The sequence below is a fragment of the Carcharodon carcharias genome, chromosome 21, assembly GCF_017639515.1.
Source record: "Carcharodon carcharias isolate sCarCar2 chromosome 21, sCarCar2.pri, whole genome shotgun sequence".
NCBI lineage: Eukaryota > Metazoa > Chordata > Chondrichthyes > Lamniformes > Lamnidae > Carcharodon > Carcharodon carcharias.
This window is the reverse complement of record NC_054487.1, coordinates 67692083-67718440: the sequence shown is the minus strand read 5'-3', so window position 1 is coordinate 67718440 and position 26358 is coordinate 67692083. Positions and strand designations below refer to the sequence as shown.

Here is a 26358-nt window from a genome sequence, read left to right as displayed (position 1 = left end):
AACCCTGTATCTATCTCAATGTAATCTCGCTGCCTCTGCCCTGATCTCATCACATAGCCCCATATTATCCCAAATTAATCTCCCCCTTAGCCCTGCATCATCCCAAAAATAATTCCATTGGTCTAGTCCCCCCGTACCCCATATCATCGCAAACTAATCCCATTAGTCCACTCCCCCCATACCATGTATGATCGCAAATTAATCCCAGCGCCCCAGTCTCTGCTAAAGCCCCATATCATTCGAAGATTAATTGCTCTGTCTCACTTTCTCCCCATTGCTCAGTATCAATTCGAAATGTATCACCAACAGCTTAAAATTGCACAGTGCCTTTAATGTTGTAAAACAATATTTGACCTGAAGCCACAAAAGGCATGAATTTTAAGACTGACGTCAGGGTGAAGAGCGTGTCTGGAGCCTGCATTTGCTGGCAGCAGGACCTGTTGGGCAATTTATCACAGGCCATCTCCAGGTTGGCAGGCAGAGGGCTTGCCATCTAATTAAGGATGGCGGCTGGGCTCCTGATGCTGTTGGTCCAATCAGAGGCCCAGCACCTCTGAAGCCTCAGCAGCCCCACTGGGTGAGATGGTCACTCTACTGAGGTAGGTGAGAAACCCCAGGAGCCAGCTAAGTTTGAAAAGGATATTTAAAATAATCAGGCTTGGGCAAGGGTCAAAGGGGAAACCCCTCTGGGGAGACGGTGGAGGCAACGGGTGGCTGCCTTCCCTGCTTACGGCCCCCTTTAGTCCATCGAGCTTCTGGCTCCAATGACTTCCCGAATGATTTTAGCTAGTGGCCTCTCTATGTGGCAGGGGTGATGTCATGCTCTCAGCAAAATGCTGATGGCACCGTACAAAGACCAATAATTATGTCAATTGGCTTTCCACCTTCTTGGCGTGGGCAGCCTCTCTGCATCCGGTCCCACTGCTGGTAAAATGCCCTGGTACCAGGACCACATTGGTGCGCCAATCCAACGCAGCTCCCTACAATTTTACTGGCCCCTTGCCTCCTAGTCTGCCTCCTGAGGACCAGTAAAATCCTGGGGATTAGGAGAGAGAGGTAGGATTTTAACAGCATCATAAAGGTGGAGAGATAGATTTATTCAAAATGTATGTATTTCTACATAAAAGGTATGGTAGGTGTCTGGAAGTTCTTCAATTTATATATGCTGATATGCAGAGAGGCATTTTAACAAATAAAGGATTGGGGGTGTGGTTAAAGTCCTAAATAGCTGATTCCGAACCCAACCTGTTGGATAGAGGCCAGGCAGTATGTGGGTGACTAATCTACTCCCAAGGAGGCTCATGGTACCTTAACTATAATAAGAAGCTGTGGGCCTCATGGTCATTCCGATTTTTGAATTCAGCAGTTGCCAGCTGAGTTTCCTGAGCCTAGGATAACCCGGCAGTGACATCCCGGTGAGGACTTGGCGGATCCAGGAAGTGGATGCCATTACATCTACTGCCTGAATCCAGTGCATCTATCTGAGGAACTCCCATTACTGGCCACCTCCCCTCACCTTCCCCAAGAGGCTCCTATTGCACCTCACCTCCTGCCACACCTCCCAAAACAACCTGCCCTAAAAGGTGTCGGTTACACCCGTCTCAGGCCTCAGGCTTCCTCCTCAGGCCTCTGATTCCATCCTTTCCCCGGGCTTCACTCCCCATGCCAGGACTTGGAATTTTACCACCTCCACACACCTCTGATCCTCCATGCCCCCAACCACCCACCCAGGCCTCTGATTCCAGCCCCGTCCCCAACCATTACCCTGAATTGCCTGATTGTCTGCACCACCCTCCCTGTACTGATCCCTCCCCTGCACCCCCACAACCCACTGGCTCCCCTTCTGCAGACTCACCTGGTCTGGTGGCCTTAACCTCTCAGTTCCCTATCAAATTGGAAGCCAGCCTGTCAATATGGTTGACTTCTGGGTGGAGCACTGATCAGTGACATCACACACATGCTGTGGAGTTAAAATTCCACAACGTGATGGGGAATCCTGACTGCCAGTTTCATCATGACTTTCTGACCCATCCACTCTCAGTGGGCCAGCTGGGTCCAGATCATATCCAGACCATATTTATTTTAATGTTCCATGTCTATGTGCATTCACCTATCCAGAAAAAGAAAGCAACAACAAAAAAATCCTTGCTTGCTAAATTCCATGTCAAACATCTTATCATTAATTATTATCAAACGCAGATTATTATCAATCTTAGATTTTGTGCTACAATACAGTAATTATTGCATAATATCTAATCTGTGGCCTCTTATGCATCTCCAAGGCTGCCTTGACCCTATGCTCCGGAATTCCCTCTCTAATCTCTCCGTCTGTCCACCTCCTTTAAGACCCTCCTTAAAACCCACCTCACTGAGCAAACTTTTGATCACCTGTCCTAATATTTCCAATGCAGCTCAGTGACAAATTTTGTTTGGCCACACTCCTGTGAGGTGCCTTAGGGCATTTTACTATGTTGATGGTGCTATGAGTGCAATTTGTTGTTGATTTCTGGCAATCAAGGAGTTTCCTTATAAAGAACTGCAAGTAACTTCCTGATGAATTGTGATAATAATGTGCTGATCATTAATCTTCTGTGTGAATTTCACAGAGGCTTTAATGACCAGGAGTATCCCTGTTAACAACTCTTGCCCTCACTAAACTGGTCCCAGTTTAGAAAAAAAGTGATTCCTAAAACGTTGTACAGCCAGTCTAATCTTCTATGACATTGCTCATAGATAAAAATTGCATGCCTGTCATTTCTATTCTTCCAACTTTTATTTTTTGTTTGGCTTCTTTCTTTCTATAAGCCTGCTCTTCCATGTGTGTCTTGCTCTCTCCTTTATGCTTGAAAGAAGTGTGTTGAGGCCTGAGGTATGAAGCTGAGACATTTATGGGCACATGTGGGTTTAGAGAGCTGAAACCAGAAAAGGACAGGGGTTCTCCTTAAATTTGTAACTTCTTTGTGTTCAGTTACTAATTGGATCTGGACTAGCTGTGCTGGGTTTAAAAAGGCTCATTGTCAAATTGGGTTTGGAAACCAGCTGAATTCCTGAGTTGCTCCTTTGCTTAGATTTTAGAAGCAGCATGAGCAATGTCAGGGAAATCTCAATATTTTAATCCATCCCTTCAAAACTATTCTTGGTCTGCATCATTTTGCACCACCAAATTTGCAGAGTGGGGTTTGAAGCCAAGGGTACCAAGATGGGGACAGAGGTTTTTTGTGCCCGTTGGCATCGGGCATGTTAGCTGGCATGAGCAGACAATATGGCGAGAAGGCCAAAAATCGGTTTGACGATGTCCGCTTTCCCTGCCATCAGATGTTGGGAATCTCATTGTAATGCATCAGCATATCATTATAAGGTCAGCCCGTCGGACTCATCCCCCACCCCGTTGGATTGTTCACCCACGTCGGTGGGAAAACACTCCGACATTTAGCAATATCACATATAAGGCGTGCACTCGGCAGGCTGCACTTTGTTCGAGGACTTGAAGATTTGTTTGCCTACCTTGCTTCAGGCAGCACTCGCAGTCATCAGCGCCAGGCTTCACAGACAGCACCACATCACTTTTAGTGGGGCTCACAGGTAGGTCTCTACCTACCAGATCAGCCGTATGTGAGTGACTTTTCGATGGCTGCTGGGCTAGGGCTTGCTTGGGGAAGGGGGAGAAGTGGCCTCAGGCAAGGGAAGAGGATTCAGGACAAGAGCTGTACTGGGGGAGGAAGGTATCCCAGGGTGTGTGTGGGGGCACATGTTGATCTGTGCAAGTGGTCTCAAGGTGGTGAGGGCTGAGGAGGTGGTCTCCAGAGGAGATGAGGCCAGGTAGAGATGTGAGGGTATGTATGTGACAATGGATGGTGATGACGTTTGAGCTGGCAGTGAGTGAGATGCCAGTGAATGTGTGATGGGTTTGAGTGTGTGAGTTTAGAGTGATGACATGGCTGCCATACCCTGGCTGCACGGATGTGATCATTCATCCTCTATCTGCATTGAATGGCCAAACTCTTCTGTGCAACATTGGCACTGATCACTGTTGCCATCACCTACCAAGCCGGAGTCGTTATGTAGCTGCCCCTCCTGCGGACAGCGCGGGGGTAGAGGGCATCACAACAGTGCTGCACGGCATCCAAAAGGCGCTCAAGGGCTGCAGTCTTCTTGTCTTTCAGGGCCATGTCTTCTTTGCTGCAGCCCTGGGGCTGGAAGCACTGAGTGCAGGTGTACTTTAAATGTGGTGCCTGGCGTGATGAATCGGCGAGGTGATGGTATGGCAGGTGAATCAGAGCCCACCCAACATTGAAATGGCATATATCCCAGAAATGCTTAATTAATGTGGTGGGTTTGGGACGATATGATGTGAAGAGCCACCGCTGCAGCCGGCGGGTAAAACGTCATTTTACCCGCCCACTGCCGCACTTAGTGCAAATCTGGGACGATTCCACCCAGGGAGTCAGCTAGTTTGAAGAGTGATGAGGGGAAACAGGACTATTGACTTGATGGTAAGATAAAAATCGCTTATTTTTTATTATACTTCTGTCCTCTTATCCTTCATACATGATTATGTAGTTTAATATTATTCTGATCACCTAAAACATAAAATCACTGAGGGAGGACTGCCAGATAAAAGAAACCAACCATAATTTAACTGCCAACAGTTTACAAAGGGATTCAGCATGTTGAGAAGACAAGTCAGCAAACACCTTCAATTATCAATTACTTCTCCATTGCATTTAGTGCCGACTGTTTTTGGTGTTAGTTTTCCTAACTGGGACAGGGATAAATAACCAGAACTAACCTTCCTGTCACTAATTTTGCTTTCTGAGAATCTCTCTGATGATAATTTATTGCTATTACAGGCAAATAAAGTTATATTGGATTGGCCACCCTTTATACATCATTCCCAAATTACTTTTCTATTTACTTAGCCTATTGCTGAAAGTTGCAATGATTCTCTCTCACTTTGTTCAGAAAATCGTTCCTCAGCGGCAATTCAGTACCTCAATATTTTAAACACTGTTCATCATGAAACTGTTTCCTGGGGCAGAAAATATGAAATAACCAACTGGATTATCACAGTCAAGTTTTGGAAGTTTCAAAGTTTTTGTCAGTAAATTAAATTTATAGCTGACAACAACACAATAAATCTGGGGCAATTCAAACATCGAACTAATCTGCAAAAATGAAAATGTAGCAGCATTCTTGTTACTCCAGTTATTATTTAACTGATGTATCATCATCTCTTTTGCTATACAGCTTGATTTCCTGTGTAACTGAATGAATGTGTTTGCAGCTCCTACAGCACAACTTATATGTCGAAAATATCCATAAAGTTGTAGTGGTGGCCACCCTAACAAGTGATTTATTTATTTCATGGAAAAATGGCTTATTTTAATTGCATCTCAGAGGAAAATTTCATAGTACTAATGTGAGGCCCAAATAGTGTCACCACCACCCCCCCCCCCCAAAATTAAAAGTGATAAAAAAAAGCTTCACTATCTCGCAACGTAACTGTGATCTGAAAACTTCCAAAACATAACTGGGTCAATACTCTACTAATTAATGGAAGGTGAACACAATCAAAAGAGAACAATTGATCCTGGTCAGACCTGATCGTTGTATCTCCCAGCACAGTCTTTAATATGATTAATCAATCTATAATTAAAATTAGTTATTAGTACCTTCTTTAAAGCTATTATCACTGATATTTTGAGAGTCTGTATTTTGAAAAAGATCTAACCAAGTCATACTTAGATCATAGGAAGACGTTTCGAGTCCTCATGACCCTTCGACAGTTCTGTTGAAGGGTCATGAGGACTCGAAACGTCAACTCTTTTCTTCTCCGCCGATGCTGCCAGACCTGCTGAGTTTTTCCAGGTAATTCTGTTTTTGTTTTGGATTTCCAGCATCCGCAGTTTTTTTGTTTTTATCATACTTAGATCATGATGAGCTCAATTGTTCAACCCATTTTATAACTCACATATTACACTGTACTATTTTAATTCCACCATGAAGGTAATAGAACGTCCTGACTATTTAAATCCAGGTATCTATCTTCCTTTCAGTTATGCCAGAGAAAATCAAGGCACTGAAAAATAAATCCTTTAGGAACTACATTGCCAACAATGAACAAGAGATCTAAACTAACCAACTGGAATGGTTTCTTCAGTTACAGCCATGGCAATAGCGACAAAACCAATTATTTTGCTTTGAGATATCACATCTTACTCATCACATTACTGTAAAGTGTCACTTCACTAAAACACTAGTGTAAGTCTATCTCAGTTTTATTTCTATTTTTGAATATATTCTGATGTAAAGAAATAAAAATATATATTTCTGTCACTGCCTCTTGATAGTTGACTTGTAACACACTTGCAGTTGTTCATGCATACACCATTTAGTTCTACTTGCTGGATAAACACTGTACCAAATCGGCCTCTAATGTATATCCTCTATTTATATTTTGGCAGCGCTATGATTTATTTTTTGTTTTAAAAAGGGTTACGGTTAGTGCATTGGGTCCTCCACTAGTTTATGTCACCTGATGCTACAAAATAACAAGTTAATTTCATAAGATTACAGCACAAAATGAGGCCATTCAGCCCTTTGTGTCCCATCTTTCAGAAATAGGACTATGCAGTTCAGTTAATTCAAGTCACTAACAAAGGATGGCATATTCTCATTTATCTTAACACTACTATGAATCTGAGACAAATAATTTAAGGATTTGTAGACTGTACCCAGATCATGTACATTACAGACCACAAAAACATACAGTAAATTAAAAAATAAATGTTTAATATGTTCATATGTTCACAAACATAAAATATTGAACAATAACAATAGGTTGTAACAAAATTGCACAAAAATATTTTATATTAACGACTTCACAAAAATAGCAGAAAATAATTCAAGATGGATATGATTAAATGCCAGATGATTTTTAAAATTTTATTTTATCCAGCAGTGTTTCCTGTATTTGCGTGCTTGTACATGTCTATAGCACTAAAGTGTAGACTTATTGCAGGGAACAGAGTTAATACAGAAAAAAAACATTGCTATTATCAATGATATACATGTTTATATACAGTTTCAGTAATGACCGATTTCAGCATAACTAGATTCTGCCTCAGTAAACAGCCAAAGCACCCCATACCGCATATACACAATATTTATAATTAGCTCATCCACTTTACCACTTATTCACTTCATTGACAACTGATTTCAGATACTTACATTTTTAAAATGATATTTTAAATCAATTTAAGTCTTACCAGTGACACAAGCTATGCTTAACACAACTTCATATGCAGCATTTGTCCAGAGAAATCCTTATTATGGCTAAAATCCCTTTACCTTTTCAAAAGTCTAAAATCCTTGATACCAGTATAACACTGCAGTAAGTAACAGCAGCACCATTATTATATTAAATCCATTGCTGAAATCTTTAAAATAAATATATTTTCTGATGATGTTAACAAAATTGAACAATGTACATCTCTAAATATCAGAAATGTATATTTCCATTGATACATATTTTACAAGAAGTTATCATGCAGATCATGCTTATTGGAATAGAACTATATACACATAGTAACTCATCTAGTTAACAGGTACATATATAAGTTGATAATTAAGACATGAATATGAATGTCCAGTATGGTTTCAGCTAAACCAGCTAGGCATTTCTTGTTGGATTGAAATGTTACCCCAGATGATGGATATGTTACCTCTTTTCATGTTTGTGCCTTCCTGAAGCCATTAAGAATGAGCGCTTGTCTCTGCTTGCGTGTAACCAGTAAAGACAACATCTTTGCAGTTATCTGCATGTAAACAATTGGAAACACTCAGTTCTATACACTTCATTACTCATCTGCTCTACAGAACAGTAATAAATCCCAACATGCAGGACAGTTGGCCAATGTTTTGGTCAGCAAATGGTGCAATACACACATATATCCAGAGCCATCCATGTTCCAGAAAGTGCACATTGCTTGCAGACGATGAGACAGAATGTTCCATGCAAATGATTTAACCCAAGCCACATTGTGTGGACTCAGACAGAAGTCAAGACATCTTCGAAATGGATCAAAGTCACAGAAATGAAGTTCCAATGGAGTGAAATCATTTGGAAGCACATGTTTGTATTCAGTATCTCCCTGAAAAACACTTGTCATTGAACATAGTGGCTAAGCAGATCTTCTAAATGCCCTTAGTTTGCAATGGTAATGCAGTAAAATTAACATAGAAGCAAGAAGCATTACTTTGCAAAGATTAAATGCAAAGGTCAGAAACTTCAGCTATTGCAGTATCTTTATATTTACAGTTATATCATGCAGGTTTTAAGTCTTATTAGTAGGTCTACACTTAAAGCTGCTGTCTTAATTATATTATAATGCGGCAGAAGTTAACTTGAATAAATTATTCTATGCTTGTTTACAATATAGATGGAATGGGAGATCGAGAACGTCTCAGGGGACAAGGTGAGCTGTAGGGTGAAGCTACTGGAGACAGTCTTAGAGCATTACCAGCCAAGCCAGCTATGTTGTTTAAGCTTCTGGACTTTTCATATCCTTATACGGAAAGAAAAATGCACAGATATCAGTTTGCATCAGTTAACAGCCATGAAAACAACATTACAAAATGCAGTGCAATCAAAAGTGGTTTTCTTTACGACAAGCTGGTTTGTTTATAAACTGTCACATTAAGAGTGAACTAGGGTTCGTAGCTCCTTCTGTGCTAAAATGCATTAATGAATGTGCTAAAATTGTGCAGAGAGCAATTTAGTACAAACATATTAACTAACGTGCTACAAGTAGAGCACAATGGAAATTACATGTCTAGCTGTCAAAAGGACACTAAATATTAGTAGTAATTTTTATAATATGGTTAATTCTGACCACTGGATTAAATATGGTCAACACATAGAAACAGAAAGGCACTTACAAATTTAATAGCTTTTGGAATAACTTCTTTGTATAGAAATTAGAAACATATAGTTTGCATTTTTTACTTCAAAAATATACTGAGGTAAAGGCAAATAGGATAAACAAAATTTGTTTGGCTAAGGATACTTTGCTATTTTAAAGAATCAATTTAAGTAACAAAACACAGCTTTAAGGTTAAATATTAATGGTGAACTACTAGAATATGTCTGTGCTAATTGAGGCATTGATGGACTTATATGTGTGAGAACTGACTGTAATTTGATTAAATTTTAAACATACACAAACGCACACTTAAAAATGTATACCAGGATGTTCATTAGCTAATGTATTACAAGAAAAATGACTGCACAGGAAAGTATGATATGAAAAATGCACAACATTTTCTAAATTAGCTTATGCTATTAACGTCAAAACTTTTTTTTAGATGTCTAAGTAGAATTGCATACCTTTCCTGATCCCTCCATCAGTATTACACGCATAATCACCCGTTGTCAGCAAGAAACATGTTCCCCCTCTTCTGTTTTTGTCCCTGGTGCTAGACCGTCTGATTGGAAGCCTCTCTTCAGGTGATAGTGGCTGGTCACTTCCTGCACTCTCTTCACCTGACAACACTGTTCACATCACCATTCTATTTATTGTTTCTGAATGCATACACTAGTTCATAACAACAGTCCACAGTCTGATTTCATAACAGAGACATGCAAGTTTATGGATGATATGGCCTTTTGAAATCCTAATTTCTTATCAATAAACAAACTAATGAGGCATGGCAAAGCAGCGAAAATGCCAAACACATTAGGTAGAGTGATGAGGTGCTCACTGGGGAAAAGGATTCCTTCAAGTTATTAAATGAATGTGCATATTCACATATATCTCAATGCAGTTGCAAAGAGAGAACTGACACCATGCACTACTGTTGCAAATACTTATTATTATATAGACCATTCCTTCTCAAATGCATGAATACATCATGAGCACAAAAATAACAATATCCCTCAGTACAGCAATCAGCAAGCTAATATTTATAGACTGGAAGGCAGTCTCCCAAGAATGTTGGTTTCATTTGATTGTACTAAAATCTGGTGTTCGGTAAACATGCTATGTTCCATTCTCCTTTCATCCAATGACAAATTTGATTATGTTGATATCTTGCTTGTATAGAATTTTCACGAAAGAACATTTTAAGATGGTAAATAAAAATGATATATTGTTTAAGTTTAGTTGAAAATGTACAGTTAAAACATAAAAGTTTGTTGCTGAGACTTCCATGTAAATGCGATGAGAAAATATATTTTTCAAAACATAACACATTAACAGAGTGCCCGAGAGATCTGTGTGGCAGGTTTATATCAGTCTTACATTTGTTTTCAAGGTTGTATTTAATTTTTAGTTACGCTTTAAATCAGATGTAACCAACATTCTTTGGTATAAGAAGAGCTAGTGTTACATTCATTCAAAATTCTCTAGGATTCTTGATAGCTTATATAGAACTGGAGGGTCACCTCTTCATCTTGTGTGGGACTGCACAAGGTTGGCTGGGCACAGAGCATCAAGGAAGCTCATGTAATGGAGTCAGACCATTAAATAGATGGAAAGTCAAACAGGTTCCAAATGTGCATGGAATCATCTTCAGCAGATATCCCTCTATGTTTTTCATCCCAGTGATCATTTATACCTAACATGGAAATGCACTTTAAGACTTCCATGTAAACTTAAGGGGAATTAAGTTCATTTTGGCAGCATTGCAAAGTGGGAAATAACAATTAATCAGAAGCCTGTTTGTCATTCTGCCCATGTTTTCCTTTCCATGCCATGCTAAGTCACTACTGCCAATTTTATGTTAATTCATCCAAAGTGAATTTTATAGCCCATTTTTCAAGCACTGAGTGTAGGCACAGTTGTTGTTATTTTGCAGTTGATGATATTCTAGATTTCAGAACCAACCTTAACATTAGTGTGATGTTTTGCAGGAATAAGTTACACAAAATCTTGGGTCATCTCTTAGAGCAGCAAGCATTTCTCAGCTTACCACAATTGCACAGTGGGGAGGGGTCTGGACCTACATGAATAATTTCAAACCTACTTTGCTCGGCCTCTTTGGCCCTGGGACCCCAGTTTACCTTTTGAAAGGGGACTTTTGACTTTAAAACAGGCAGATGTAAAATTGGCATAAAAACCACAAAAAAAAAATGCTGAAAATACCCAACAGGTCAGCCAGCATCTGCGAGGAGGAACAGTTAACATTTCAGGTGGATGACCTCCTCCTCAGTCCTGATGAAAGGTCATCGACCTGAAATGTTAACTCTGTTTATCTCCATAGAAGCTATCTGGCCTGCTGAGTATTTCCAGCAATTTTGTTTTTATGTTAGATTTCCAGCATCTGTAGTATTTTGTTTTAGTATAGGTGTGAAATGGCACCCAGCTATAGGCCCTTTCAAAATGGTGCTGGCTACAATGGTGGGGTTAACAGAGAAATAAGGACACCAGCCCCATTTTGAGGCTATCTACACCATTAATGCCAAGCACAACAAGTCATAATCACAACTGCTATGTATATAGGTATCAAGTACATTAAGACATTTCTTCATTTGCTGTATATGTCTCATAACATTGCATAGTGGATTTCAATCCAGCAAATAATTTCGCAGCCTGCAGAAATTTTTTTTTTCACAAAATAGTGAAGCTGCACTTCTTTAATGACAAAGATATCTTTGAAACTCATTCCAGGTATAGCTGCATATTCAACTGCAAGGCACACCATGGGCGGTTTTCAACATCCTCTTGATATGGACATGAGGTTGGCAGAGAGTGTTTGTGCTGAGTGGCCAAAGCAGCCGCTGAAATACAGGTATGAAACAGGAAGAACTGGCACCTCCTGGTTTCCCAATAATAAGCATTAAAACTTTGCTTGGCTATTTTTTTTAAGGAGCCTTCAACTGTCCCTCTAAGGACCCACTGATTGGACCTCTCAATGCCTGGTACAAAACTGCAAAGGGTGCATAGTGCACACATACCATTTACAACTGGAAGTGGAAACCCATAACCGTTGTTGGACTTGATGTGGATGTTTAAGCAGCCTCCCAATGGAAACATGTGCAAATTGCAACAGGTGGGCCTTGCGTACCAACAAAGCACCTGAAGCACGACCTCTATCCAGTTTTGCCGGCCTCCAATTTTTCAGGTGAAGAACAGATGGATAACAATGAAAATAGCCTGTCTCCCATCCCAATATTGAAATTAAGGCTAGTTTCCTTTCTTTTTGAAGAGATGAGTTTCGATAAATGGGGCTGTTACTAAAAAGTAACATTTGGTCAAATATTGATTTAATCCCATCAAATCTATGTTGTTGTTTTCATAGGGATACTGGGTAAAATGCTGTTCATCACTTAGATATTTCCATTAGGAAGCTTTAATTGGGCCTGAAATGATCAAGTTAATTATTTTAGACCAATTCTATTGTATAGACCCATGTACTGTGTCTTGCTCGTGACTGAGGTTAAAAAGTTAGACAACGTAACTTTTTAAATTGACAGCTGTACGCTCACTTTTCAACTACATTGAGTGGACCGGTCAACTTCCAGAGATTACCAGGTATATATCTTCCATTCTCTGCAGGTTTGTCTTACCTGTTCTGTTGCACTCCAGCTTATCTTTCCCAAAGGGACACACATCACTTTGAGTGCTGTTGCAAGGTGTATTCAGATCTGTTTTGCAGTAAGTTGGAGACCCTGCTTGAGGAGCTTGAGAGATGTGTTTCTTTCTCTTTCTTGGAAGCTTCTGTTTTGCCATGGCCAGTGAATAGTACATTCCAAAATTATTGACAATAACAGGTACAGGCATTGCTATTGTAAGCACACCTGCAAGAGCACAGAGGGCTCCTACTAACATGCCCGACCAGGTCTGAGGATACATGTCGCCGTATCCAAGTGTTGTCATGGTGACGACTGCCCACCAGAATCCAATAGGGATGTTTTTGAACTTGGTGTGGTGGCTGGCTGTTGGGTCATTTGGGTTTGCTCCGATTCTCTCAGCGTAGTAAATCATTGTAGCAAATATCAACACACCCAGAGCCAAGAAAATGATTAAGAGTAGAAATTCGTTAGTGCTAGCACGGAGAGTGTGTCCAAGCACTCTTAATCCCACAAAGTGACGGGTTAGCTTGAAGATTCGCAAAATTCTGACAAACCTTACCACCCTGAGGAAGCCCAGCACGTCTTTTGCAGCCTTTGAGGAAAGTCCACGGAGTCCCACCTCCAAGTAAAAGGGTAAAATTGCAACAAAGTCAATAATATTTAGAAGATTTTTGATGAATTCAAGTTTGTCAGGGCAGAATATAATTCGAACTAAAAATTCAATAGTAAACCATACTACGCATACACCTTCAATGTACGTCAATGCCGGGTCTGTTTCAATCTCAAGGTGTTGGATTAATTGAGATGAATTCCCGTTTATTAAATGTTCTGTTTTGTTAACAATCTTGTTAAATGCCTCATGTGTCTCGAGGCAAAAGGTGGTGATTGAGACGAGGATGAACAATAAGGAGGCAAAGGCAATAAACTGAAAAAGAAAGGACAAAAATGCAATTATTTACATTTTAAATAACAGTTTCAAGTGAGTGTTTTTAGTTAAAAAACCATAAACAGACAAAAGTATTCAGCAATAATTTACACTAATTAAATCTGTAGATGGCAATATTTTTACATCTAATATTAAATCTTTACAATATTCACTCACTGATGAAGAAACCATTAGTACTATATACCTTCTCACTTTATTTTACAAGTAACAAGTCAAATTTGAGTGCATGTAATTTCTTTTCAAACTAAGAATGCGGTACTGCAGATGAATTGTAATCTTGTATAATCAGTTTACAATCACAGCCTCAATTTACAGTACACGGATTTACAAACTTCATTACGGTTGTTCAATTTCATTTTAACCATTTCAACACTACCAATTGCATTCATGCAATCCAATATCTAAATACCTTTTTATAATCTATCAACATTCAAATGAGGTGTGGTTTCTCATAATCTGCCTTACTGATGCCTTTTGTGCTAAAGGTTTCGGAAACATTGGCCTGAATTTTTAGCTCGGAGGGCGGGCATGATCAGCGGGCTTGCTATTGGCCAGGAAATGGACTGCTGACCGCAAATGGCTCCCGACTGCGATTTCATGCTGCCTGGCCAAGTGACAGCCAGCCAGCGTGAAATGTGCGCTGAAAAGCTCAGCGCTGCCGGGGTGGGGCTGGGAGGAGGGCGGGCAAAGAGGTCACCAAGGGCAGGGGTGAGCCACGAAAAATTGGAGATAATTGCACCGTTAATGGGCTTAATTGCCCACTTAATTGTCGGCGGGCGCACTTCCAACATTTGCGCGCTCCCACCGAGTGAAATATCGTGTGAGTGTGCGATGGCGTTGGGACGCTCGCCCGATGTCATCTCGAGCAATTTTACACCTGACTAGGTCGGGCACACGCCCACACGGGGGATGTAAAATCCTGCCCCTTGTTTGTATTAGCACCCATTGTACTTTATACTTACAAAAGTATGAGCCTGTATCAAAGCAATGATCTGTAGAAATTCTCCTTGTTGTCCTTTTAATTTGACTACTTCTACCACATAGCAATGCCTGTTTGGATGACTAGGTTTTGGAAGAGGCAGCAGGCTACAATGATTTTGGAGACCTCCGGAGAACTATATACATCCACCTTCAAAACTTTTGCTTCATTATTCTGATAGTCTAATCAATCATGATCCTGTTGGACAAGTATTAATATATTGTTCCTCAGATGTTGCTTATGGCTATCCCAAATGAGTCACAAGCCATGACTAAAGGTGGTAACCCATGAGCACCCACCTGTCTTTTCTTCTTGGCCCTTTAATTAATGCTGGTACAACTGAAGCTTATAAAAGAAAGGAACATGGCAGTTGCTAGGATAGCAGTTAATCAAATGTACAGTTTTATGACAGTTGTGACAGATGAGCTGCACATTAATGGAGCCCAAACGCTTTCTTTAAAGGGATTAGATTAGTTTATACAGCTACAGTCCCATACTTTGAGGACACCTGCTACGCTGCATTATTCTACATTGAGTTGGCATGGATGAGGCATGGGGAGTATGTCGGGGTGTGGTGAGAAGGTGAGGAGGGGTGAAGGCTGTTTTCTGTTTTATTCTTTTTTCTTGAAGCGCCAAGTCCAGCCTTTCATGCAGCACCTGTGGCTGCCTCCGCACTGGTTCTGGGTGGCGGGCCTGACTCCCGTTAACACCTGCTCCCTCGAAAATGGAAACTGGGACAGCTAGGGCACTTTCTCCCGAGTCAGGTTTGTGGAGTTGGGAATTTTCCCGACTCTGCGTTGCCCGACTCGGGAGCGAAAACCCAGGCCCGGGACTCCACTGCTTTTCCATCAAGTGTTCCTTTCTGTGGAGATGGTAGCTTCCACCTCAGGTGTATAGAAAAGACATCTCATTTTATCAGGGAATGAAGCTGATTTTAGGCCAGTTCTGCACTGCTCTACTTTTTATTTAATTCCCATGGTGTCCATTACTGTCAGCCATTGGAACACCATAAATATGTGGGTTTTTTCCACGAGGAACAAGAGGGAGTTCAGTGGAGAGATGCCATTTTGGTATTCTGGGTCCATCTGATTGCAAGCTCATTACTTCAGCTAAAAACACAAGGGCTTATACCTTGTTTTGGAAAATCATTACCCCTGTCCCCAAAGGAATTTGGGAGAGCGGGTGCAATGGTGCAAATAAGATATATGAAGATCTTGCTAATTATAAAACTGGCTAGAATTTTGGAATTGTTTAATCATAATGGTACTGAATGAAGGAAAGGGTACAGCAGTAATCAAACATCAATTCGGTTTGATTGTCTGAATCCATCACAATGTCACTGACCTTACCTACAATTATTAGAGCACCTATCTGTCAACGAACATGGAGAACTGCCTTCACATAGTCCATGCCAGCAGGAAGGCAGAGGCAGAGTATAGGCATCCATTGAGAAAGGTACCTGCAGTAAGATTTAGCAGAGGAGGGGCACAACCCGTGATGATAACAATCAACATTTGGGCATGTTCCAATATTACCAATGGGGATGATACTAAGCCATGATAAAGAGGAATCCAAACTCTCATCTGCCTCATTCCCCACTGCCTCATTTCAGTAGCCATCAAGCAATGGGTTGGATGCTGAGATGCTCTGTTTCATCTATCAGTACAGTGAGTTCCCTTTCTCTGCAATTTTTCCTATAATTTCTTCATCATTTTTCCCATTAGCCTTGGCAAAAGTAGTGAGAAGTCTATTGAGCCTTTTCTCAAGGTTGTTAAAATATTTGTTCCAATGTTCTGATATTTCTGCTGAATTGCTTGCATCCGTTTACACTTCACTTAAACAATTTCAATTTCTGGGTGGCCAATCAGTGGAGTGAGTTGACTGGAGCCTCACTTGAGTCCGACTGGTGAGCTGCAAATGTCAAATGGATGGCTCCTCAGTGTTAAGCCACAGGAAAGGCTTTAGGAAGTTAGTGACAGCTGCAGGTAGGGTAAGGGAGGCAAAGTCAAAGGCGGTGATCCTGGGCAAGCTGTGGTCTGTAGTGAGCAGCAGCACTTGCTCCTTCAGTCTTTACAAAAATACAAACTTTTGCACCCATCTCCTGACTCCCACTTAGGCCAGTCAGCACCAAGATAAAAGAATCACACTCCATCCATGTGTACCTAAAATAATGGCAATAGGGATCCTAACTTCATCATCAGGATTCTGATTTGCATTGGTAAAATCCCTATCACCTATTTCGAGCAATAGCTGGGGTAGGCCCCAGTCAAAATGGTGGCAGCCAAAGCATAGCATGATGGGGCACTAAAACTACCAACACTATTTTGAGGCCCTCACTGCCCTGTTCAGTCAGATTTGATGAGTTACAATTGACCTCAGGTGTATTCTAAGCAAAGGTCCAAAATTGCACCTGCAGTTGTGAATAATTTTGTGAATGGTCTGACTTACGAAAATTGAGTGTTATTATTACATCACCTTTCTGGCAGGATTTGTACCCGTTATTAACTATTTGAAACTGGCTTATACCACTGAATGGAGGTCACGCTGCTATTCAGAACTCCGAGGGCAAATTGACCATTTTATAAATTCCCTGACATTAGGAGCAGAATAGAAATATGGTCTACAAGTAGAGAAATGTTATATATCTGATAGTCTGAAGGACATTTGACATAAATGAGGAAAAACCATCCAAGCAGAAATTGCAGCCTGAAGCAAGACTGTAGTCATTGCCAGCCTCCTTGGAAATAATAAGATGATGTTTAAAGGCAAAAATCATGGAACAAGAGGCATTAACAGTGATAGAAATGAGTGCAGCTAAATTGGATGAAACATCGGTGCATATTAAAAATCTAAAAATGGCAGTGTGTGATTATGAGACAGAGGACTGTGCCTTTGACAAGAATTTGAAGTAATGAAAATTTGAGAGAGAAAGAAGCTGAAACCACTGAATGCAAAAACTAACAATCGGGCGACTCACTATAAATCATTCCAATGGGGTTCTCAGAAGGAGCAGAAAAAACACCAATACACTTGTATTGGTAACTGCATCGGTGATTTCAAATCCATCTGCAGTGTGAACTATTGGATACATGCAGCTTTACAATGGCAAAGGCAGGGGGCAGTTTATATGCCATGGAGGATATGTTTGTTGCTGTTGGGATGGGAGGGTCTCACTGCCCTCTGCAGGCTTAAAGGGAAAGAACAATTCACAGAGAAATGGCAGGCAAGAGAAGTCAACGAGGCCCCATGACCAGCGACAAGACGATGAAGGATCAGTTCACTCACACCAGCTTTTTATTGGTGTTAGTGTTGCCAGGGCATGGGGCGGGGAAGTGTTTTACTTGTTGCACAGTTGTGAGCATGTGTCGGTAGGATCTACCAATCTGTCGCGCAGAGGATAGTTTATATAGTTGAAAAATTTGCAATTCAAGGCAGAAGATTCAGTTTCTTCCCAGAAGGCAGTTATATCAAATCATTCAGAAATGTAGCCAGCATCTTCCATTCTGGAGTCTAAGTTCGGGGGCAGGTGTGGAAGTGAGAGTGGTTTCTATTGTGGGGTGGGTACACACGATCTTGTGCTGTTAAGCTTATTACATACGTGAGGAGCATGCTGATTCTCATGGTGGGGCGGGCAGGAAATTGCCATTCCCACCATTACCTCATGGGGTCAAGGGTCCAGGTGCTATATTTAAACGGCACCTGGACAGCCTGCACTATCACTTCCACTCGGCCACCATTCCACCTTTCTCCGCTAACCCTTACTTCCTCCCTTGGTCATCCTCCACACAACTTGCACTGCCACCACCCACCCTCAAGCATAGGCTGAAATTTACAGATAACCACCCCCCCCCCACCCAAAGAGGACAATGCAGCGGCAACTCACCATTAAGTATGGAAAACGTCTACCTCGCTATGTGATCGCCACTCATGTGCAGTCGTGAATGTGAACGTGCTAATTTCTCACTGGCGGGGAACTTAATTGCTAATGTCCATCTTGCCATCGGGAAACTGATTTTTGGCTACCCGCCAAATTAGGTTCCCCCAGGCCCATCAAACCCCGCTGCTGGCAGGACCGGAAGATTCCACCTGTAGCTTCTATTGGTACATCAGATGTGAAATCTATACTTTTAACCAAGATGGCAACTAGACTACACTAGTGGTCAGGCAGTTCTTTGATGATAGCGACAGGAGGAAATGGTGACTGCAACATATCTAAATGTTTGACACAGTGGTCATTTTGTATTTTACTGTGTCAAAAAGAGTAAAAAAAAAAGCAAAATACTGCGGATGCTGGAAGCTCTGAAGGAGAGTCATACGGAGTCGAAACGTTAACTGTTTCTTTCTCCACAGGTGCTGCCAGACCTGCTGAGTATTTCCAGCATTTTCTGTTTTTATATATTAAAAAAAAGATTTTGTGCCTTTCATGACTTCAGGAAGTCCCTAAGTTACAAGCAGTGAACGTAAGAAATACTTTTGAAGTAATTTTGAAGTGCAGTTACAAGAATAAGGAAACAAAACAGCCGGTTTTGAGCACAGCAAGGTCGCTAGCAATGTAATAATGACTAGCAAATGACTGCAAAATCCAATCAGTTTCGAAAATGTGGGGATCACAATGAGAGACCAAACCGTGCCTATCCCTTCCAATGCAGGCAGTGTATAATCTTCACACTGCCTGTCCATTATCATGATTGTAGCATGCAGCCTGCATTAAGCATGCTGCTGAGTGGCTGCAGTGGGCTCAAATTTGTGAGAGGCTAGCAACATTTAAAGAAAGTCTGAACCTTTAAAACAGGACGTTCAGTTTGATGGCAGCAGGTGCGTGAAGTGGCTGGGAAGGTAGATATTGGCCAAAACAACAGGGAAACCACCCCCCCCGCTCTTCGTTCAAGCAGTGTCATAGGATCTTTTATGCCAACTCTAGAGTACAGACAAGATCTTGGTCTAATGACATATGTTCAAGACAGAATCTCCAACAGTACAGCATTCCTTCAGACAGCACAGCACCCCTTTAGTACTGCAGTGGAATGTCAGACCAGATTTTTGTGCTCAAGTCTCAGGAGTGGGACTTGAACCTATGGCTTTCTGATTTAGATGTGAGACTTTTACCACTAAGCCAAGGCTGAAAATATGGCTTGGAAGCCACAATTCATTTCTGTGGTAAAATAGGACTATTATATGAGTGAAGAATTAAATACAGCCTCATCAAAGGGACATATAAACATTAAGATAAAAGCAAAATACTGCAGATGCTGGAAATCTGAAACAAAAACAAAAATTGCTGGAAAAACTCAGCAGGCCTGACAGCATCTGTGGAGAGAAAGACAAAGTTAATGTTTCGAGTCCCGCTGACTCTTCTTCAGAACATATAAACAGATTGTGCTTCCCAAACATTTACAGATGTCATTGTTAGTTTGTGGACATTTTCTGATTCTACAATTTTCCTTATTATTTAGATTTTCTCCCTGTACATCACTTTCAAAACTGGAACAAAGGAACCTTCATTTATATAGTGCCTTTGGATGCCCCCAAGCCAATGAAATACTTTAGAAGTGTAATCAATGTTGTAAAACAAGGAAACATGTGCACAGCAATGAAATAAATGATTGGACAGTCTGTTTTAGTGGTGTTGGTTGAGGAATAAATATTGGCTAGGATATCAGTACAGTTCTTTTGCTTTTCTTTACAGGATCTGCTATATCCATCTGAGAGTGCAGATAAGCCTCAGTTTATCAGTTCATCCAAAAGACAATGGGTTGGATTTTTGCTGAGTCAGGCAGACTCCATAGGCCTTTAAAAATGATGGGCAGGACCCAGATGCAGATGGCCGGCCTCCATTTCTAGCAGGAATCACAATGAATCACACAGGTGAGAAACCTGAACTCAGCAGGGCCATTTTAAATTAGCGCTGAGTTCAAAAAGACCTTATTTTCTCTATTGCAAGGACTTAACACACAGTATGGGGGCACAAATTTATGGAGAAGATGTAAGCAATCTTGAAAAGTGGATAAATTCTGCTAAGTATGATGATCTGAAATTATTTAAATCCCCAGTCCATTACACATGAAAAAAACAAGCTGCAGCTGTCAATTAGAGTAAAAAAAAGAAACAAATGCTGTTAGAGTGCATTGAATGACAGGCCATCTGGTGTACTTTAGAAAAGAAACATTCCCATCCATTCCTGCAGTTTCAGTAGAGTGCATTATTAACATTTCCAAAAGATTGTTAATGTAGCTGAGCCCATTATGAATGTCTGGCTGAGTTACAAAAGCTCCAAAACCTCTTAGCTGAGGGACTGACTTCACATTTTGAATGACAGTTTTAAGAGGCTATTAAAAGATTTGTTGTCTTTGTTGTAGTTACTGAATTTAAGTTTGTTTATTTTTATAACAGATTAACCACTTGAGGGGATTTAAAATCTTTAAATGGGTTTCATGAATGAGAGTTTCTTTTCTACATCAAGTATGTATGGGTGTGAGCTCTCTTAGATTGTTAGAAGTTTAATTTGTTTTCATCTCCACATGGATCCTGAGGTCTGCCCATAGTGAATACTTGGTGAGTAGCAAAGGAGGTGACATGGATGGTAAGTTGTGGCATGGGACTAAGTGTGGGGTGATGGGGTAGTGATGGGTAAGGGCTACAGGGGTTAACAGCCTTTTATAAAACTGGATCAATGTCTCAGAGAACTGAGGTGGTTTTCTACCCAGTCTGCCTTGGAACCTGCTACCTTTGTGGTTGTCTCCAAACTGCCTCCAGAGCTGGCAGGTCCAACTTGATTTTGTCGCCACCCCCACTGGAGCAAAAATCATGCGTGCAGGGGTCATTTCCATGGAGATGGTACTGCCGAGTCGGAACATCTCCAGACTCAAGCTTCCTACCTCCATGGCGAAAAATCAGCCCAATATCTTTGATAGTGCAGCACTCCTCAGTACTGCAATGGAGTGCCAGCGTAGATTGTGTGTTCAAGTCTTCGAACCTTCTGATCCACAATCATATGGGCTACCACAGAAGCAAGGCTGGTAACTGCTGCTCAGATTTCTCAAATCTCTTCTCATAATTCCTCTGACACTTCCTTCCATCGTAAGGTCAGGAGTTAGGATGTTCACTGATGATTGCACAATGTTCAGCGCCACTCGCAACTTCGCAGACACTGAAGCAGTCCATGTCCAAATGCAGCAAGACCTGGACAATATCCAGGTTTGGGCTGACAATTGGCAAGTAACATTCGCGCCACACAATTGTTAAGCAATCTCCAACAAGAGAGAATCCAACCATAGACACTTGATGTTCAATGGCATTACCATCACTGAATCCCCCACTACCAACATCCTGGGGGTTACCATTGACCAAAAACTGAACTGGACTAGCCATATAAATACTGTGGCTACAAGGGCAGGTCAGGGGCTAGGAATCCTGTGACAAGTAACTCACCTACTGACTCTCCAAAGCCTGTCCACCATCTACAAGGCACAAGTCAGGAGTGTGATGGAATATTCCCCACTTGCCTGAATGCATGCAGCTCCCACAACACTCAAGAAGCTTGACACCATCCAGGACAAAGCAGCCCGCTTGACTGGCACCACATCCACAAACATTCATTCCCTCCACCACCGATGCATAGTAGCAGCAGCATATACCATCTACAAGCTGCGCTGCAGGAATTCATCAAGGGTCCTTCGACAGCACCTTCCAAACCCATGATCACTAACATCTAGAAGGACAAGAGCAGCAAATAGATGGGAACACCACAACCTGGAAGTTCCCCTCCAAGTCACTCACCATCGTGACTTGAAATATATCACCGTTCCTTCAATGTTGCTGGGTCAAAATCCTGGAGCTCCCTTTCTAACAGCACTGTGGGTGTATCTACACCACATGGGCTGCAGCAGTTCAAGAATGCAACTCACCCCCACCTTCTCAAGGGAAATTAGAGTTGGGCAATAAACGCTAGCCCAGCAAGTGAAGCCCGCAACTCTAGAATGAATAAAAAAAGACGAGGCTGGATTTTTGCTCCCAGGGCCCGGTCAAGTCATTGGGATGAAATGCAAGTTGGGAACCCACAGATGCTGATGACAGGACACACAGGCCTAGAGGCCAATTGTCTATTCAAGGACATGAGCTCATGAGTCTGGAGGCCGTCCAGCAGTCACTGATCAGCAGCCCCACTGTCAGAGATGGGCACTACTTAAATATGTAGGTTGGCGTGAGGGAGCCTCTATTCCTGGTCGCTGCAAATGGAGTAAATGAGAAAGTTAGGTTGGGTTGGGACTGTCAGGCATGAGGGGAAAAGCCCTCCTGCAGTGAACAACATTACTGCCATGCCTTCCACATTGAATGGAGCCTCCAGCTGCAATGCCTATCTGGCCTTCCCCTGGGAGGCTGCCACCATTTCACGATGGCCTCCTGTTGCAAGGGGCTTAATTGGTTACCTGCCTACTATTCCCACTGTTAACCCGAATCCTACATTATCCCATGGAGGTGGGAATGTGTTGTGAAATTCCTCGTGATGTGTGCCTGAATGGCCAGAATGGGATAGAACATGCAACACCATATCACTATTCAGTTTGAGTATAATTTCTTCTAACTTGTACTCGACTGTCTTGGCTATATATTCAAGAATTTTGGTTACTTTGTTGGTGCTGCTCTGCCATGATTGGATATGGTGAGCATTGAATCCACTAACACATTTACATCACTTTCAACTTCTCTATTATTTTGATATTATCATGGAAAATAGAAATCATTTTAGTATGCAATACTTTACAGTTGTTCATATTATGCTTCATTTACCATTGTTCCATCATCTTTTGGATCATTTATTTTAGTGCTGTGAATTGTGGATATTTGTCTGGCCTAGTTTGTAAGTCTTTAGTCATCTCCATATAAACAAATGCTCATTCTGGTTTGTTAGTATCTGCAAAGAGTTGCTGAATGCAGGTCGTTAACGTAAATTCGAAACAGGAGGAAAGCTCCATTCAATGTCTTTACTGCCCTGATGTAACACCTCTCAGCAAGTATACACTGTTTCTTATCCTTCAGAAAACTTCTGATCTTTTCTCAAGTTTCATACTACAGACTATAAGAGTCTACAGAGGGATAAAGACAGGTTCAGTGAGTGGGCAAAAACTGGGCAGATAGAATGTGAGGTTATGCATTTTGGCAGGAAGAATAGACGAGCTGAATATTATTTATATGGAGAAAGACCACAGAAAGCTATAGCACAGAGAGATTTGGGAGTCCTCGTGCATGAATCCTAAAAAGCTAACATACAAGTTCAGCAGGTAATAGGGAAGGCAAATGGAATATTGGCCTTTATTCAAAGGGAATGGAGTATAAGAATAGGGAAGTCTTGCTAAAACTATACAAGGCACTAGTTCGACCACACCAAGAATACTGTGAACAGTTTTAGTTCCCTTATCGAGGGAAAGATACACTGGCATTGGAGGCAGTCCTGAGGAGGTTCACTAGGTTGATCCTGGGTAGGGAGGGATTTTCTTATGAGGAGAGGTTGAGTAGGTTGGGCCTGTACTCATTGGAGTTTAGAAGAATGAGAGACAACCTTATTGAAACATATAAGATTCTTCGGGGGCTTCAGAAGGGAGATGCTGAGAGGTTGTTTCCCCTTGTGGGAGAGCCTACGACCAGAGGGCATACTCTCAGGGTAAGGGGTCACCTATTTAAAACAGAGATGAGGAGGAATTTCTTCTCTCAGGGGGTAGTGAATCTATGGAAATGGGTTGTAGAGGCTGGGTCATTAAGTATATTCAAGACTGAGATAGACAGATTTTTAACAAGTAAGGGAATCAAGGGTTATGTGAAAAAGGCAGGAAAGTGGAATTGAGGATTATCAGATCAGCCATGATCTTATTGAATGGCTGAGCAGACTTGATGGGCTGAATGGCCTGCTTCTGCTCCTAGATCTTATGGTCTTATACCGAATCCCCATTGCCTCGAGCTTAAGAAGTAATCCTTTCTTGTGGACCTTTTCTGAATGCTTTTTGGACCTTCTGCTGGGATATCAAAATAACAGAAAATACTTGTGAAATTATGTTGATTTCAGACCAAACTCTGAAATGGCAAACCTCTCTCATACCCTCACAAGATTAATTAGACCTTTAAAACCCTGTAACGGAGATTCAATAATAACTCATTGATAAGAGAAAAAAACCACTAAGATAATCTAAAAGGAAATTAGTGGATTGCTGTCTGCCAATTTGTGGAATCAGATGTTGCCATCTGGGAAATTCTCAGGGGGACTATAATTAGCTATGCAGCTGGAACAAAAGAGCTGGTGGTTTAGACATAAATATTCCAGAGGAATATATGAGAGAAAAGGATGCAGGGATTTGTTTTAACAAATCAACTTGGTTTGGCCCAAAAATTCAGGAATTTGTATTTCATATGACCTGCCCATTATTTTACAAAATGAAAGCTGGAATCAGCTAGAGATCTTGAGGCAGTTAACAATTTTAGAAACAGATTTAATAGGACAGCTGGACATTGTCAGATAGAACCCTGAGGAATCTGAGAGTGTTTGAAAAGGTGAATTACCAGTGTTATAGCAGTCTGGGATGTCAATGGCTAAAGTATTTAGCCTAGAAATTTGGACGCACAGCAAGGTAAAGTTGAAAACATCATTAACAGTAAAGCTTAGTTATACTGAACACAGCTTGCAGCCACTTTGAATGATCAGAATCTGACTTCTAAACCAACAAAATTTTTGATACTGCAAATTCTTAGGACAATTGTACGGTGTTCCCAAGGTCCACTCCTAGGACCACTACTTTATTTTGACGGTGTGACAGACAGTGAGGGTGATACCAGTCAACTGCAACAAGGCATGGATAGGCTAGCAGAATGAGCAGACATATGGGAGATGGAATTAATATAGAAGAGTGTGAGGTGATGCATTTTGGCAGAAGAGTTAGGGAGAGGCAATATTGAATAAATGGCACAGTTTCAAAGAGTGTGGAGGGGCAGAGGCACCAGGGGGTTCATGTCCATAGATGGTTGAAGATCGAGGACACATTGAGACGGTAGTTAGCAAAGCCTGTGGGATCTTGGACTTCATAAATAGAAGCACTGGCTAAAATTTTTCCGTCGGTGAGTTGGGGGTGGGGCCCGCTCACCGATGTGAAAATGACGCGGGATGACATCAGGGGGAACCCGACCCATTTAAATATTCAGGAAGGCGGGTGGACAGCGAAATCAGCTGTGCGCCCGCAGACCTGTCAATGGCCAATTGAGGCCTTTGACAGGATAATTAAGCCAATTAAAGGCCCTGCCCATCCAACCTTAAGGAACCCCAGCGGGCTTCTGAAAAAAGATGAAACCTCATCCACTGGCGGGATGAGGTTTCATGTCTGTTTTAAAAAACTTTAATAAATTTTATGCGACATTTATTAACATGTCCCATCTTGTGTGACATTGTCACATGAGGGGGACATGTTAATAATTTTTTTTATTTTTTAGGTTTATAAAACTTTCAGCACTCTCCCTGAGGCAGCACTTAGTCTCAGAGGGATGTGCGGTCTTTCATGCGCATGCGTGAAAGAGCGCACTTTGACAGTTGGGGAATCCCACCCCCGCACAGGAAGCGCATAGTGCTTCCCGTCGGGTGGCCCGCCCACTTAAAATGGTGGCGGGGCCTGTTTTGGCGGCGGCGATCGGCTGTCCGCCCACTGCTGAGCCGGTGGGGCCCGCCCGCCCATCAAGGGCAAAATTCCGCCCACTGAGTACAAAGGCAGGGAAGTTATGCTGAATCTTTATGAAGCTCAACAGGCCAGAACTATATTATTACATCCAGTTCTGGCCACCATACTTTAGGAAGGACATGAGAGTCCTTGAGACAGTGTGGGAGAG

The 26358-nt window shown here is 41.6% G+C and overlaps 1 protein-coding gene and 1 long non-coding RNA gene across 4 annotated transcripts in view; one reads left to right on the top strand and one right to left on the bottom strand.

The window, feature by feature from the left end:
* LOC121293198 overlaps window positions 1-26358 on the top strand; it is a 181621-nt gene that overhangs the window by 19766 nt on the left and 135497 nt on the right. For both annotated transcript variants that reach the window (XR_005946459.1, XR_005946460.1), the window contains exons 2-3: window positions 8442-8477; window positions 11670-11790. This is a non-coding gene — a long non-coding RNA (uncharacterized LOC121293198). The remainder of the gene's footprint in view (window positions 1-8441; window positions 8478-11669; window positions 11791-26358) is intronic.
* Window positions 7526-26358, bottom strand: part of LOC121293197 (potassium voltage-gated channel subfamily C member 2-like) — a 157141-nt gene continuing 138308 nt past the window's right edge. Inside the window, exons 2-4 of one of the 2 annotated variants that reach the window (XM_041216008.1) lie at window positions 12569-13499; window positions 9389-9553; window positions 7526-7817 (exon numbers count right to left, since the gene is read on the bottom strand). In XM_041216008.1, coding sequence (XP_041071942.1) covers window positions 7756-7817; window positions 9389-9553; window positions 12569-13499 — 1158 coding nt within the window. In that variant the 3' untranslated portion in view covers window positions 7526-7755. Of the gene's footprint in view, window positions 7818-8430; window positions 8568-9388; window positions 9554-12568; window positions 13500-26358 lie in introns of those variants that run through there. The other variant, XM_041216007.1, reaches the window with a different exon arrangement.